Here is a 16,070-nt window from a genome sequence, read left to right as displayed (position 1 = left end):
GGGATGTGCAGTGTTTCTCTGTTCCCCTGTCAGGCTGCTCCATTGTTTGTTCATGCGGATGTCTGAGAGTGTTTTTGCCTATTTACATGTGCGGGTGTGCAGTGTGCTTCTCCGTACCTCTGTGTGGGGTGTGCAGTGTTTTTCTCTGTGTGGGTGTACAGTGTTTCTCTGTGCTTCTGTGTGGGTGTGCAGTGTTTATGTGTTCCTCTGTCAGGCTGCTCCATTGTTTGTTCTTGTGGATGCCTTAGAGTGTTTTTGCCTGTTTACATGTGTGGGTGTGCAGTGTGTTTCTCTGTACCTCTGTGTGGGATGTGCAGTGTGCTTCTCTGTACCTCTGTGTGGGGCGTGCAGTGTTTTTCTCTGTGTGGGTGTGCAGTGTTTCTCTGTGCCTCTGTGTGAGTGTGCAGTGTTTCTCCGTTCCTCTGTCAGACTGCTCCATTGTTTATTCTTGTGGATGCCTGAGGGTGTTTCTGCCTGTTTATATGTGTGGGTGTGCAGTGTGATTCTCTGTGCCTCTGTTTGGGTGTGCAGTGTTTCTCTGTGTGAGTGTGCAGTGTGTCTATGTGCCTCTGTGTGGGTGTGCAGTGTTTCTCTGTGCCTCTGTGTGAGGTATGCAGTGTGCTTCTCTGTGCCTCTGTGTGGGGTGTGCAGTGTACTTCTCTGTGCCTCTGTGTAGGTGTGCAGTGTGCTTCTCTGTGCCTTTCTCTGAGGAACTGCTCCATTATTTGTTCTTGTTTTGTTCTTGCTATTGCTTGCCTTGTTGAAATGGTCTCTCACTTCCCTCTCCTGTCTGTGAGAGACTTTCCCGCTCCTAATGCCCCTGTTGCTATAGACCATGTTTATGTTTTGGAATCTCTCTTCCTCTGTTCACTTCTTCTTCTCATGAGTTATCCGGTGTCTTCACTAGAAATGTTAGCATGGCTGCTGCCTCGCCTCACTGTTCTAGAGCTTTGGGTTTGAATCTGGGTCTCTCTGTGATTCTCCACATTCTCACCTCAGGGGGATCATGCCGGAGAGGGGGTAGCATATGGGCCTCACTGTCACATTGATCTACAGTCTGCTTGGGGCTGCAGACTCGTTTATATGGCTGTTACTGCACTTTTCCCCACTTGTCTAACTGATGTAATCAGAGAAGTTTCTGCAATGAGAAAGGACAGCAATAAGGAAGTCTTTGTCACGCTGGAAATGCAATGGAAGGATGCTATCTTTCAGCCTGTGGAGGAAGTCACAGGCTAAATATAGTGACAATGTGGCCCTTCATAAACAAGCACATGTATGGCTGGTGGTCGACATAAATGTAACCCTTTTCTAGCCACCCTAGAAGGATGTGTTGTCCATGGACTTATGGTGTACTTCCTAATAAGAACTTTCATATTTGTTTGACATTGTCCTTTGCAGGAGTAACGGAAGCATCTCCAAAGTAAGAAACTGCTTCCATTGGCAGAAAAAAACAGCCTGGAGCTCCAGCCCCAGACCTCAGCTGCTAAAGTAACCTGAGTCCTTTCACATCTTTCTCATTTGTACAATGTTGATAGATACGACGAAATAGCGCTTTCGAATATTCCTTCAATAAATCCAAAGGCGATTTCCCGTTTTTCAGGAACTACTCACTGCTGCCCTCTGCAGGCGGCTCATTGTGAGCGCCGTGTACAGGGACTTCTGCCCGCCGTGTTTCGTGGCCGTCCGCCAGCCTTTTCCCGTTACCTTTGCTCGACCAGCTATAAAATGAGGTAAAGGGTGTAATGCGAGAAGACATTCCACTCATCATGCCATTTCTTCAGGTGCGTTGTGATAAAACCTCCCTCTTGCTAAAATCTGCACAATGCATTTACCCCGAGTTAACAAACCGCTCCGGAAATTATATCTGTGACGTCTGTGGAAATGTAGCGTGAAACTACTACCAGACCAGCTCTTCCAAGAGAACAACTCAGAACGCCCTATTGCCAGTCTGTACAAGCATACCAGAATCGAACCATAAACAATTCTCGTATGTTTGCGTGTAATGGCAATGAAGTAATCTGAGTTCAGTGCAGTAGTAGTTTTATCCTACATTTTACCGCCCTCTAGTGTTCAATGACAATAAAACACCAGTATCACAAGCACGCGAAGCAGCAGTTCAATACGTTTTACTATGGCTTAAAATTACGAACTCTTTCCAGACATGATTTTTCCCAAGTTTTTACAGTTCTGTTTTTTTCATCGTAGACTAATATGATATTGACAGGCACACGTGTTCATTTCCGATGTCATGATGACTAAATTCCCTTCTTCTTGGGTTATTACAGAGTAAAATCTTTGTTAGATAATTAGTTAACGTGATTGTTGGACTTTTGTTTTTCTTGTAGTACAAAGACATGTTTAGTTATCAAGTTTTGCTTTATTAAAATGGTTTACTAAGATGACTAGGAGTGTGATCGAGTTTGGTTGAATGCTACACGTGTCCATTTTAATTTAACTGAATGCTTTTACATGATCTTACCAAGCAGAAGCGCACAAAGACCGTTCAACTGATGTGATGTTGTTAAATGACTTTTTGCAGTATACACAAAACACCATGATAGCTGCACTTATCAAGCATTTCTGTGATTAGATTAGCCGCCAGAGCTGCGGTTAAGCACTCCAGCCTTCAGTACTTTGACCATATTTCGCTTGTTGTGTTTTTCTTTTTCTCTCAAAGATATCAGTTCACATGCATATAAGCGCCCAACGCGACCTGTATGCGCCGTTGCTTCTGGGCGGTGAATCACCCCTTCCATCGCAGCACGAAGTCGTGTGGCTGCAAGTGCCCGCTGTACTTTTGTAGTTTTACGTGTGCTTTACTATAGTTATTATAGTAAAAATCTCTCCTGTACAGACTGCTGACATTGGACATCTGTAGTCGTAGGCGCGCGGGATACCTCCCATAGGCCTATACATTGCTTATTCTTTAGTGGGTAAGTAGCTGAAAATGAGTTTTAGTTGTAAATTGGCTTTTGGGCTTATATTAGGCTAAGTGGATGTAATGGGCTGGAAGCGCCTTTTTACCGTTTTTACATACGCTTCCCGAGAAACATTTTTGAGATGCATTAAATAATAAATAGACAACCAATGGTCTTATTTTAGTTGTGTTCATTCTTTCAAAAAATATCCAATTAAAGGACAGAAACGGAACTTCTGAAGTTTTATATAATATTTGGGGTTATGTTCATCGCATTTGTAGAAGTCTGTTTTGTGTTTTGTGCTTTTCTGAATAATGAAAATGCAACATTCTTCTTCTTCTTCTTCTTCTTATTATTATTATTATTATTATTAACGGCATTTCCCAGCGGTCCCGCTACAGACATCATGCATTTCCTTCGTGTCTCGTGCATTACTTTGGCCGTGTTTACACAGCGAAGCCTTATCGTCGGCTTCTCCCGGGTTGCTGGGGGTGATACAGTATGTTCTCTTCATCCCCTTTCTGTGTACTGATAAAATCCGCGAGACCCAGTCTATTACTGCACTGTTAATACGATTGGTAAGTCTCTTTTGAGCGATCTGACCAGATTAAGACTGCATTCAACCATAGTATTCTTGGACAAAAAAATACGTTTGGAAATTGGAAAACACGTTTAAGCCAAAATCGGCTTATTTGCTGAGGTTATGGCTGCAGTTAAAAAAAAAAAGTTCCATCAGATTCCCGGAGTACAGAACGCACCGTCCCACCATCTCTGTGTTCTGATTGGCTATTTACGGATAGAGTTCATTCCTATAGGCTTTGTGCTGAATGCAGGTACAGGTGCAGGTATAGGTAGAAGTACAGGTACAGCACTGGAGGAACGGCAGCTCCGGGTGCGTTTGGCTGTTTTGCTTTTCAGGCCAGAAATGGGCTGCACCTTACAAATTGCTGTCAAAGTCAGATTCTTTGTTACTGTCACCCAGGGCAGCTGCAGTGTGGACCCAGTGCCGGCCACGCTGTGTGTGCATCTGTGGCGTAACTCCTAACTCTCACCCAGGGCAGCTGCAGTGTGGACCCAGTGCCGGCCACGCTGTGTGTGCATCTGTGGCGTAACTCCTAACTCTCACCCAGGGCAGCTGCAGTGTGGACCCAGTGTCGGCCCCGCTGTGTGTGCATCTCTGGCGTAACTCCTACCTCTCACTTATGGCCGCTGCAGTGTGGACCCAGTGTCGGCCACGCTGTGTGTGCATCTGTGGCGTAATTCCTAACTCTCACCCAGGGCAGCTGCAGTGTGGACCCAGTGCCGGCCACGCTGTGTGTGCATCTGTGGCGTAACTCCTACCTCTCACTTATGGCCGCTGCAGTGTGGACCCAGTGTCGGCCCCGCTGTGTGTGCATCTGTGGCGTAACTCCTACCTCTCAATTATGGCCGCTGCAGTGTGGACCCAGTGTTGGCCACGCTGTGTGTGCATCTGTGGCGTAACTCCTACCTCTCACTTATGGCCGCTGCAGTGTGGACCCAGTGTCAGCCCCGCTGTGTGTGCATCTGTGGCATAACTCATAACTCTCACCCAGGGCTGCTGCAGTGTGGACCCAGTGTCGGCCACGCTGTGTGTGCATCTCTGGCATAACTCCTAACTCTCATCCAGGGCAGCTGCAGTGTGGACCCAGAGCTCCTTGCCATGTTGTGCAGAAGGCTGAGGACCTGCACAAACTATACCCACAAAGGTAAGCTTAAGAGCAGGGCTGTAAGGAAGTGACATCACAGATACAAGGGTGTAAGTATGTCCCTCCAGAGATATCATAGTGGCTGGTACTCCTTGGGATTTGTTTGTTCAGGCATGAGGAAGAAGACCATTTCAACAACCAATTTAGCACCAAGGCGATCCAGGCTGGATCGGTGATGCGGGGCTCAGGGTTGGAGTGGGGCAGCTCCCCTGCCCCCCTGGTTTTGGATCTCATTGGACCCCTGATCGCAGCCTCCTGCGTGGTCCACAGGTCTGGCGGGTGGTTCCTGGCTTGGGCCCTGGATCCGGTGCCGCTGGGGCCATGCTGCTCCTGTGCTGGAGTCACGTGCTCTGGGAAGGCCCTTCGGCCACCGCAGCGAGCTGAAGCATGGCAGGCGCATCGTGGTGAAGCTGGGGAGTGCTGTAGTCACGCGGGGAGATGAGTGCGGCCTGGCTCTGGGAAGGCTAGCATCCATCGTAGAGCAGGTGTGTGTGTGTATGTGTGTGTTGTAGACTGGGACAGGATGTGTGCATGTGTGTGTGAGGCAGACTGAGAGAGGATGGGCGTGTGTGTACTGGATTTGGAGAGGATAAACAGACGTCACCACAATGACAGTAACTCTTGTGTGGACGTCCCCAGAAACGCTATTAGATGTTTTCTCTGTTCTGTGTGGTCCCGGTGCTTCAAAGGTGGCAGTCCTGCAGAACCAGGGACGGGAGATGCTGATTGTAACCAGTGGTGCCGTGGCTTTCGGCAAGCAGAGGCTCAGGCATGAGATCCTGCTCTCCCAGAGTGTCCGGCAGGCTCTGCATTCTGGACATGGCAAGCTCAAAGACATGGTGAGTCGGGCACGTGCACTTCCCAAAGATATGGTGAGTCGGGCACGTGAACTCCTGAAAGACATGGTGAGTCGGGCACGTGAACTCCCCAGAGACATGGTGAACCTGCTGCTTCTGTACAGCTTTCGCAGCATCCCTTTTATTTTATCATTTTACTCTTAGTGAAAATATATCTTTGGAATACAAATAATGCTGTATATTAGCTGGAAACAAAGCAGAGATAGCATACTGCGTGTGAGTGATCTCTGATGCCGACACCTGGATCTCTCCTTCCTCGAGTCTATGCCAGTGTTGGAGGCGCGGGCGTGTGCAGCGGCTGGCCAGAGCGGCCTGATGGCACTCTATGAGGCTATGTTCACGCAGTACAGCACGTGCACTGCCCAGGTACGAAGCACACCACCGAGGTTTGCAGCACACTGTCCAGGCACACAGTACAGCACGTGCACCGCCCAGGTACACAGCACACCACCCAGGTATGCAGCACACTGTCCAAGTACGCAGCACACCTCTCAGGTACACAGCACACCATCCAGATAAATGCTCAAAGGATGGACGTGTCAACAGATAAGGAATCACTGGTATTGCATCATGTACTTTCTGACAGAATCCAGCATCTTCAATAGCATCACTACAGGACCTTCCAGGTCATTAAATCATCTCTATACATACGTGGAATATGGAGTATCCATCCATCCATCTATCCATCCATCCATCCCTCTTGTGCAGTGCTTGGTTACATGAAGTATCAGTGAATTTTCATAGAAACTGCAGTGTGTCTCACATATGCATCTCATAATGGCAGATCCTGGTGACTAGCCTGGACTTCCACGATGAGCAGAAGCGCCAGAACCTGAACAGCACTTTGCACGAGCTGTTGCTGATGAACATCGTGCCCATCATCAACACCAACGATGCTGTGGTGCCCCCCCCAGTGCCCAACAGCGACCTGCAGGGGGTAAATGTGGGTACAGGGGTGGCTGGGAACCTACGAAGCCCTGACTCAGTACTGCTGTGTGCTCAGGAAGTGCATGGTGATAGCACACTGCATACTAAATAAGGAGCACTGACAGCTGAGCATGTTGGGATGCGATAAGGTGAGCTTGTGTCTCTGATTGTGCCCGGGGCCCCGCCCACACCGCTACAGGTATCCGCCCTGCCATGTGACCGTATGGCTCGCAGCTGACTCTTTGACCTCTCTTCTCCCGGTTTCTCTGTTGTGGGCTCTTCACTTACTCATTGCTGTCACTTCTCTGACTCTCGCCTTCTTGCTTCTACGTTTCCAGATCCACAGCTATCTGCTTTGAGGGCTTGGTCTCTACTCCCCCCTGATTGCCTCTGCCTCAGTGTCCCCCCCACGTGTCTCTGCCTCAGTGTCCCCCCCACGTGTCTCTGCCTCAGTGTCCCCCCCACGTGTCTCTGCCTCAGTGTCCCCCCCACGTGTCTCTGCCTCAGTGTCCCCCCCACGTGTCTCTGTCTCAGCGTCCCCCCTGATTGCCTCTGCCTCAGTGTCCCCCCCACGTGTCTCTGCCTCAGCGTCCCCCCTGATTGCCTCTGCCTCAGTGTCCCCCCCACGTGTCTCTGCCTCAGTGTCCCCCCACGTGTCTCTGCCTCAGTGTCCCCCCACGTGTCTCTGCCTCAGCGTCCCCCCTGATTGCCTCTGCCTCAGTGTCCCCCCCATAGGTCTCTGCCTCAGCGTCCCCCCACGTGTCTCTGCCTCAGTGTCCCCCCCACGTGTCTCTGCCTCAGTGTCCCCCCCACGTGTCTCTGCCTCAGTGTCCCCCCCACGTGTCTCTGTCTCAGCGTCCCCCCTGATTGCCTCTGCCTCAGTGTCCCCCCCACGTGTCTCTGCCTCAGTGTCCCCCCCATAGGTCTCTGCCTCAGCGTCCCCCCTGATTGCCTCTGCCTCAGTGTCCCCCCCATAGGTCTCTGCCTCAGTGTCCCCCCCCCCCTTGTCATCCCAGGTGATCAGCATCAAGGACAACGACAGCCTGGCAGCGCAGCTTGCTGTGGAGATGAAGGCTGACCTCCTTATCACACTTTCTGACGTGGAAGGTGCTCTAAACCTTCTTGATATATGTGGCAAACAGTTCAAAGTTACAGTTATAGTTACAGTCTAGCACACTATTGATTTGAAGGTCCTGGACCAGCAGAAGGCTTGGACAGACACTGTCTCTTTGTCTCATTCGCTTTCTTTCCCTCCCATGTTTAGGCTTGTATGACAACCCTCCGGGGACAGATGATGCTAAACTCATTGACATCTTCTACCCTGGTGACCAGCAGTCCATCACTTTTGGGACCAAATCCAGGGTGGGGATCGGAGGCATGGAAGCCAAGGTTCGCATCTCTGCTGGGATTATTCCCCATGTCCAGCCACAGCAGGCTTCCTCATATATGCATATATTTCATGTCCTCAGAAAGCACTGTCAAAACATACTCATCCTTAGATTGTGGTTATATTCAAATATATTCCGGGACTCCTTATAAGGATTGATTGTGCAAACCGGCTTAATAGTTCTGCTGAGCTAGTGCTCTGCTGAAGTTGCTGATGATGAAGCTGCTGTGGAAATGGGCCATGCTGGGTAGAGTTTCACGCCTTTGTCATTGGGAATGCTGGATAATTTTGGGGCACGCTCAGGTGAAGGCAGCCCTGTGGGCACTACAGGGGGGCACATCTGTTGTTATCGCCGATGGAACAAACCCCAAGGTCACAGGCCATGTCATCAGCGACATCGTGGAGGGCAAGAAGGTGGGCACCTTCTTCTCAGAGGTGAAGCCAGCTGGTGAGTCTTTCCTTGTCTCCTCCATATGCTCACAGTCACAATTTTCTAAGAATTCAAAATAAAATGTTCTTCAATATGACGTTCAACTGCATCTGGTCCTACAAGCGGTCCTTCACCTTACAGGGAAATATTTGGGGGTTGACGGTGGGATTGGCACTCCAGCCACAATAGAACACTTCACAACAGCTTGATCTAAATAGGCACGACACCCTTCTTCTCTCTACGGGAGTAGCTCTGCTGCATTCGCCCACAGGAAGGGGATGGGGAAAACCTTCAGGAGCCTCATCCTGGGAAGAGTCAAGATGGTCAGAGAGCTAATAGGGTCAGGCCATGGGGAAAACCTTCAGGAGCCTCATCCCGGGAAGAGTCAAGATGGTCAGAGAGCTAATAGGGTCAGGCCATCGGGAAAACCTTCAGGAGCCTCATCCCGGGAAGAGTCAAGATGGTCAGGGAGCTAATAGGGTCAGGCCATGGGGAAAACCTTCAGGAGCCTCATCCCGGGAAGAGTCAAGATGGTCAGGGAGCTAATAGGGTCAGGCCATGGGGAAAACCTTCAGGAGCCTCATCTCGGGAAGAGTCAAGATGGTCAGGGAGCTAATAGGGTCAGGCCATGGGGAAAACCTTCAGGAGCCTCATCCCGGGAAGAGTCAAGATGGTCAGAGAGCTAATAGGGTCAGGCCATGGGGAAAACCTTCAGGAGCCTCATCCCGGGAAGAGTCAAGATGGTCAGGGAGCTAATAGGGTCAGGCCATGGGGAAAACCTTCAGGAGCCTCATCCCGGGAAGAGTCAAGATTGTCAGAGAGCTAATAGGGTCAGGCCATGGGGAAAACCTTCAGGAGCCTCATCCCGGGAAGAGTCAAGATGGTCAGAGAGCTAATAAGGTCAGGCCATGGGGAAAACCTTCAGGAGCCTCATCCTGGGAAGAGTCAAGATGGTCAGAGAGCTAATAGGGTCAGGACATGGGGAAAACCTTCAGGAGCCTCATCCTGGGAAGAGTCAAGATGGTCAGAGAGATAATAGGGTCAGGCCATGGGGAAAACCTTCAGGAGCCTCATCCCGGGAAGAGTCAAGATGGTCAGAGAGCTAAAAGTGTCAGGCCTGTTGGGGATCAGAGCTGGTGTGGTGCTGAGGCGTTGCCCGCTGCATGGTGGCACTTGGGTGCCAGTTTGAGGCGGTCCATCCAAGTAGGCACATGGAACTTCTTGCCTCTCTGGCAAGATGAACATGTTCCTCTGCTGTTGGAGGATTTTCATTAACTCATTTCAATAGCAGCACTCTCTGAGGTATGCAGACCAGTGAGTGGACAGTTCTCTGTAGGTGAGTATACCTAATTTTAGTCTGGTCGGTCTGACGGCTGCTATACTCAGGGGGAAGCTGTTGCTGTGGCGGATCGGCTCCTCCTGATGATGCCTGATATCACTCCTTTCAGCGAGCGTATGTTTTGGTGTCTTGTCTGTTGTTTCAGTGTATGCTCCAACCGCGGTGAGTCTCATTGAGGGATACAGTTTCCTGACCTCCTCGTTCTTCCCAGTTGATTCTGGGGATTGTAAGGGGTGTGTTCTTGCTCCTACTCTGTTCAATGCTTGCATGGATTAGGTGTTGGGTCATGGAGTCCAGCGGCTGTGGGGCATCTGTTGGTGAAGAAAGATTTTGCAGACGATGCTGTGATCTTTGCAGAGTCAGGGTCTCTCGAGACTAAGTGAGGAGTCTGAGTGTCTGGGATTGCAGGTGTCCAGGCCTTTAAAGACTTCTTAGGCACAGCCATTAGTAGTGTGTTTGTCTGCAGGGAGAATTTTAACCTCGTCGAGAGGTTCCCTTGCCTATGGTAATGGGTGAGTACGTAAGTCAGCAGACGGATTGGGAGAGCATGGGGGGTCATGACGTCGCTGTGTGGCACTCCCGATATCTTTGCAAGAGGACAAAAGTCCAAGTCTTTAGAGTCTTGGTGCTCCCTGTCTTGCTGTGTGTCTGTGAGACATGGACGTTGTCCAGTGAGCCGAGACGAAGACTGGACTCTACGGTACTGTGTCTCTTTGGAAAATCCTTGGATACCACTGGTTTGACTTTCTGTTGAACAAGCAGTTGCTCAGGGAGTCTTGAATGAGGCACATTACCAGCATTGTGAGGGAGCCTCAGTTACGGCCCTATGGCTATGTGGCAAAATTCCCTGAGGGTGATCCGGCTCACAGGATCACCATTGCTGATGACCCAAGCGGCTGGACCAGACCAAGGTGACGCCCACATAACACCTGGCTGCGGCAGATGCATGGCCATTTCTGGAGGGTGGGACTGGATTGTGTGTCTGCCTAGGGGGTTACCAGCTGGGATGTCGAGGTATTTCGTCACATGGTTGGTGCGCCAACACACTGTACCAGTGTATGCTCCTCAACTTGACCTGACTTTCAGCTAGGTCATTAGTTCGAGAAGCAGGAGGCCAAAGCCCAGCACGGACCCAGGCAGCAGTCGTCTTACTGAGAGCATGGATGGTTACTGAGAGCTATGCCGGTAATGGTTTTCATCCCTGGATGTGCCCCCAGGTCCGACAGTAGAGCAGCAGACGGAGAAGGCCCGGGCAGGGGGCAGAGCACTGGCCAGCCTGCTCCCGGAGCAGGTGAGCGCTACTGAGAGAGGCAGTTGCAAGCTGGGGCCAGCATCTCGCTGTAGAGCTTCCTTACTATATGGTAACTTACGGTACTATACAGCCGATCTTCCCTTGTGAGTATCCTACAAAGGTCAGGAGAGGTATAGTCAGGGGAGAGCACTAATATGAGCAAAAGCGTAACCACCTCTCTACTCATGCTTTGGAGTGCAGCCCAACAGCAGCAACAACTGCCACATGTCTAAATCACATAGTGTATTTAAGAAAAGTATATTCCCGTTACGCATGCCTCTCTGGGTATGTGGGGGCTAAAAGCCCAGGGGGCACCAAGCCAACCCTGTATGTCATCCCCTAGAGAGTAGCCATCATCCACCGACTGGCTGACCTTCTAACAGAGAGGAAAGATGAGATCCTCAGTGCTAACAAGAAGGATTTGGACATCGCTATCGCTGCAGGTACCCCAGTCGGCGCAGGTATGCTAATGGGCGTGTACGTATCCCTATCAGCGCAGGTAAGATATCCCTTATCTGCATAGCTATCCTAACAGTGCACACATACACACGCAGTAGCTGGAGAAATCCTTTTCTTTCAGCTGTCATTTCTCCTCCTTTAATTCCCTCTCTCAGATAGTCTGTCGCAGCCCCTGCGAATGCGGCTCAGCCTCTCACCGGCGAAGCTGGACAGCCTGGCCACTGGGCTGCGGCAGATCGCCACAGTGTCTCGGGGTAGCGTGGGTAGCGTGGTGCGACACACACGCGTGGCCAGTGGCCTGGAGCTGCAAGAGGTCACAGTGCCCATCGGCGTGCTGCTCGTCATCTTCGAGTCGCGACCCGACTGTCTGCCACAGGTGGGACCTTGCCCCCTACACATGGGCTGAAGGGGCTCAGGTCTCATAATGTAGCAACATCCTATGAAATCATTACCTTAATTAGCTGCCAATCAGAAATTATATTACCGCTCTGTCCAAAGAGATTAAAGTGATAATGGTATTAGGTCTCTGTGTTGTTCGTCGTTAGGGCATGTCGCTAGCTCTGATTGTGTCCGGGGCCCCGCCCACCCCTCTGCAGGTATCCGCCCTGGCCATCGCTAGTGGCAACGGTCTCCTGCTGAAGGGGGGCAAGGAGGCCAGCCACAGCAACCGCATCCTGTACCAGCTAAGCCAGGAAGCGCTTACCTGTCATGGGGTCCAGGACGCTGTGCAGCTGGTATGTGTGTGTACGCACACCCCATCGCTCCATGTGTGTCTCTGTACATTGTGTTCATGCACCATTATAAAATTAAAAATAAACTAAGAACTGCGCATTATGCTGAAAATGGGAAGATACATAGTTTATTACTGCTGGTATATTACAATTTTTCTGTTCCATCAAAGCAAAAAATTCCAGCAGAGACACTCTACTGTGTCTTTCTGTCTGACGTATGATGGGTATGTGATTGTGTGTGATTGTGTGTGATGTCCATGCAGGTGAGCACACGCGAGGAGGTTGAAGACCTGTGCCGCCTGGAAAAGATGATTGACCTGATCATCCCACGTGGCTCCGCTCAGTTGGTGCGGGACATCCAGCGGGCGACCAGGGGTATCCCTGTATTGGGCCACAGTGAAGGCATCTGCCACATCTACGTGGATGTGGAAGCCAGCATCAACAAGGCTGTCAAGATCGGTACACACTGACGGTGGTAGGGCAGGGTGTGGGAGGGACTCACTCTAGGAGGCAGGGTCTCTGGGAGGCGTGGCTCACACTGAGGTGGCAGGGTCTTGGGGAGGCGGGGCTCACGCTGAGGTAGCAGGGCCTCTGGGAGGCGGGGCTCACGCTGAGGTGCAGGGTCTCGGGGAGGCGGGGCTCACGCTGAGGTGGCAGGGTCTCGGGGAGGCGGGGCTCACGCTGAGGTGCAGGGTCTCGGGGAGGCGGGGCTCACGCTGAGGTAGCAGGGCCTCTGGGAGGCGGGGCTCACGCTGAGGTGGCAGGGTCTTAGGGAGGCGGGGCTCACGCTGAGGTGGCAGGGCCTCTGGGAGGCGGGGCTCACGCTGAGGTGCAGGGTCTCGGGGAGGCGGGGCTCACGCTGAGGTTGCAGGGTCTCTGGGAGGCGGGGCTCACGCTGAGGTGGCAGGGCCTCTGGGAGGCGGGGCTCACGCTGAGGTGGCAGGGTCTCGGGGAGGCGGGGCTCACGCTGAGGTTGCAGGGTCTCTGGGAGGCGGGGCTCACGCTGAGGTGGCAGGGTCTCTGGGAGGCGGGGCTCACGCTGAGGTTGCAGGGTCTCTGGGAGGCGGGGCTCACGCTGAGGTGGCAGGGTCTCGGGGAGGCGGGGCTCACGCTGAGGTGGCAGGGTCTCTGGGAGGCGGGGCTCACGCTGAGGTTGCAGGGTCTCTGGGAGGCGGGGCTCACGCTGAGGTTGCAGGGTCTCGGGGAGGCGGGGCTCACGCTGAGGTGGCAGGGTCTCTGGGAGGCGGGGCTCACGCTGAGGTGGCAGGGTCTCGGGGAGGCGGGGCTCGCGCTGAGGTGGCAGGGTCTCTGGGAGGCGGGGCTCGCGCTGAGGTGGCAGGGTCTCGGACAGGGGGAGCTCACACTGAGGTGGCAGGGCCTCTGGGAGGCGGGGCTCACGCTGAGGTGGCAGGGTCTCGGGGAGGCGGGGCTCACGCTGAGGTTGCAGGATCTCTGGGAGGCGGGGCTCGCCCTGAGGTTGCAGGATCTCTGGGAGGCGGGGCTCACGCTGAGGTTGCAGGGTCTCTGGGAGGTAGAGGGGTAACATTGACCATTTGCTGTCCAGTCAGGGACTCCAAATGCGACTACCCTGCAGCCTGCAATGCCATGGAGACACTGCTGGTTCACAGGGATCTGCTGAGGACGCCGCTCTTCGACCAGATCATTGACATGCTGAGGGCAGAGAGGGTAGGCAGCACCAACACACACGTGCACACACACACGTACCTGACGGTCCACTGACTCCGGCCTTGTCTCCCCGCCCAGGTGAAGATTCACGCCGGGCCCCGATTCGCTTCCTATCTGAGCTTCAGCCCCTCTGAGGTCAAGTCCCTGCGCATGGAGTATGGTGACCTGGAGTGTTGCGTAGAGGTGGTGGACAGCATGCAGGAAGCTGTGGAGCACATTCACAAGTACGGCAGCTCGCACACCGATGTCATCGTCACCGAGAACGGTGAGTGAAACAGCCACACATGCAGTCTGTCTCTGCCTGCTGCTACTGGACAGTGACTGACTCTGTCCTGTTTATAGTGCTTAGAGTGAAAGGATCGTGTGTCATTCTCAAAGTGACCATTCCAGCAAATAAATGCCTGATTCCTACTGCAAGAGCAGCACCCTGCAGTCGGTCACTGTGGTTGTTTCACTGCATGGGATTGGCCACTGTGGTTGTTTCACTGCATATGATTGGTCCTTTCCACAGAGGAGACAGCAGAGCAGTTCCTTCGGCAGGTGGACAGCGCATGCGTCTTCTGGAACGCCAGTTCCCGCTTCGCTGACGGGTATCGCTTTGGCCTGGGTGGGTATCCTGTGTTTTAATTTCTCAGGCTCAGGAGAACCAGCAGTGTTGCTCTCAGAAAAGTGAAACCCAGAGAATGTGCCACCCAGAAACACATTCTTCTTTTGAGAATTTCTAGAAAAGGAAACAGAATTTGTGGTGGTACTTCTTTAGTTGTTGTACTTTAAACACATCTAATGTTGACCCTGCAATGTGGATCCCATTTTACTGGAATTCAGAACCTTCTCTCTACCTTCCGTAGGGGCTGAGGTTGGTATCAGTACGGCCCGTATCCATGCCCGTGGGCCCGTGGGCCTGGAGGGGCTGCTCACCACCAAATGGATCCTGCGGGGGGAGGGGCAGGCCGTGGCGGACTTCTCGGGTCAGAGCAGCCTGCAGTATCTCCATGAGAGTATGCCAGTCACTTAGTTGCCACTTCCTGATGAGACCTCCTCCTGCTAGCCCCTGCATACAGGGCTTGATGATCTCTAGCACGTTCTGCTTGCAAGCAGAGAAACTTACTGTAAAATGTCTCCCTCTAGTGGCTGAGATGCAGAAACCCAAGAATGTTTGCCTGTCGCGACTTGTTTCTAGTAGTGAGAAGAAGTCAGGCAGGACCACCCACGTCTGTAAAAAAGGAATTTCTTACGGCTGCTAGGCGAACAGAGGCTCACTTAGCGGTGTTCTCCTGCTTACAATCATTGTGAAAATGCTCAGGTGTCACTCCTGTTTTTATTTAGACAATAATAAACATAAAAATGCAACAGCAATAAACAGGAAACTGGGAATTATATATTTTCATCATAGGGTGCTATGATCTTACTATGTACATTATACAGCGATCTGTGTATGTATAAGAGGCAGTTATATAGTTGTCTACGTGTGTGTATGTAAGTTCTGGGTTAAAACTGACATCGGCATCTGTTTCAGTAACTGATGAGTTATTTTTCAGATAATAAACGTATTTTCAGCCACAAATATACCATCAGCTTATTTCTCATACTTGGCTACATATGACTTCCCGTCGCTGACATCCTGCTCATCGCCACGGTGACACGCAAGCCGCCCAGCGACTCAGTGACAGTCTCCCTCTGCACATCGGCTAATGCGCACCGATGGCCGCTGACTCACACCACGTTACGTGCCATAGGCTTTGTGACAGAAAGACGAAGTTCTGGCATCAGCAGTCCTTGTTCAGTAAACTTCGGGCATGTTTATACGGTTAATACCTTTTTGAAGGCAAATTCCTTTCAAATGCTGCACAAAGACGTGGCAATGCAGCTACGGATCAGCCTGCGCTTTTCGCGTCCTGCTTTGTGGCTGCTGACCGCTGCGTTACTCCACCGGTCTCTACATCAGCAGACTGTCCTGCGCATATATTCAGTCATAACCAAAATTCAGTTCTAACAAAAGTTTGTTAAAGTAATAATAAAGTGCTCGTGCTTAATGAAATTTAAGTTGCCTTCCAAAAAAACTGTATAACAATATTACAGTTAAATAGCTGAATGACTGCTAAATACTCTTCATTTTTTTTAAACATGTCTATGTATGTAGAAGAGCCAAATTAAAGCGATACTTTTTTCAATAGTTTCTTCCTTTATATGGTAGATCGAGACTAAGGTCAAGCTCCGTGTTTTAGGGATTATCATGATCAAACCTAACATGTATTTTGAGAATCACTGTAGAATCAATGTAACTTGAAAGTTACATCCAGTGACCATTGAGTGGATAG

At 51.4% G+C, this 16,070-nt stretch overlaps 1 protein-coding gene across 1 annotated transcript; it reads left to right on the top strand.

Annotated features, from left to right (window-relative positions):
- Nucleotides 1–1,630: 1,630 nt before the first annotated feature.
- Nucleotides 1,631–15,320, top strand: aldh18a1 (aldehyde dehydrogenase 18 family, member A1). The gene is made up of 18 exons (XM_048987556.1): nt 1,631–1,781; nt 4,567–4,645; nt 4,916–5,130; nt 5,335–5,484; nt 5,764–5,868; nt 6,287–6,445; nt 7,446–7,536; nt 7,694–7,818; nt 8,120–8,264; nt 10,803–10,876; nt 11,220–11,319; nt 11,491–11,711; nt 11,932–12,069; nt 12,330–12,525; nt 13,631–13,752; nt 13,831–14,017; nt 14,264–14,359; nt 14,601–15,320. The coding sequence occupies exons 1-18, from the start codon at nt 1,743–1,745 to the stop codon at nt 14,765–14,767; spliced, it is 2,409 nt and encodes an 802-aa protein (XP_048843513.1). The 5' UTR covers nt 1,631–1,742; the 3' UTR covers nt 14,768–15,320.
- Nucleotides 15,321–16,070: the final 750 nt, after the last annotated feature.

This window comes from Brienomyrus brachyistius, chromosome 20, assembly GCF_023856365.1.
Source record: "Brienomyrus brachyistius isolate T26 chromosome 20, BBRACH_0.4, whole genome shotgun sequence".
Taxonomy (NCBI): Eukaryota; Metazoa; Chordata; class Actinopteri; order Osteoglossiformes; family Mormyridae; genus Brienomyrus; species Brienomyrus brachyistius.
The sequence above is the reverse complement of the archived record's forward strand: the minus strand, read 5'-3'. Positions and strand labels throughout refer to the sequence as shown.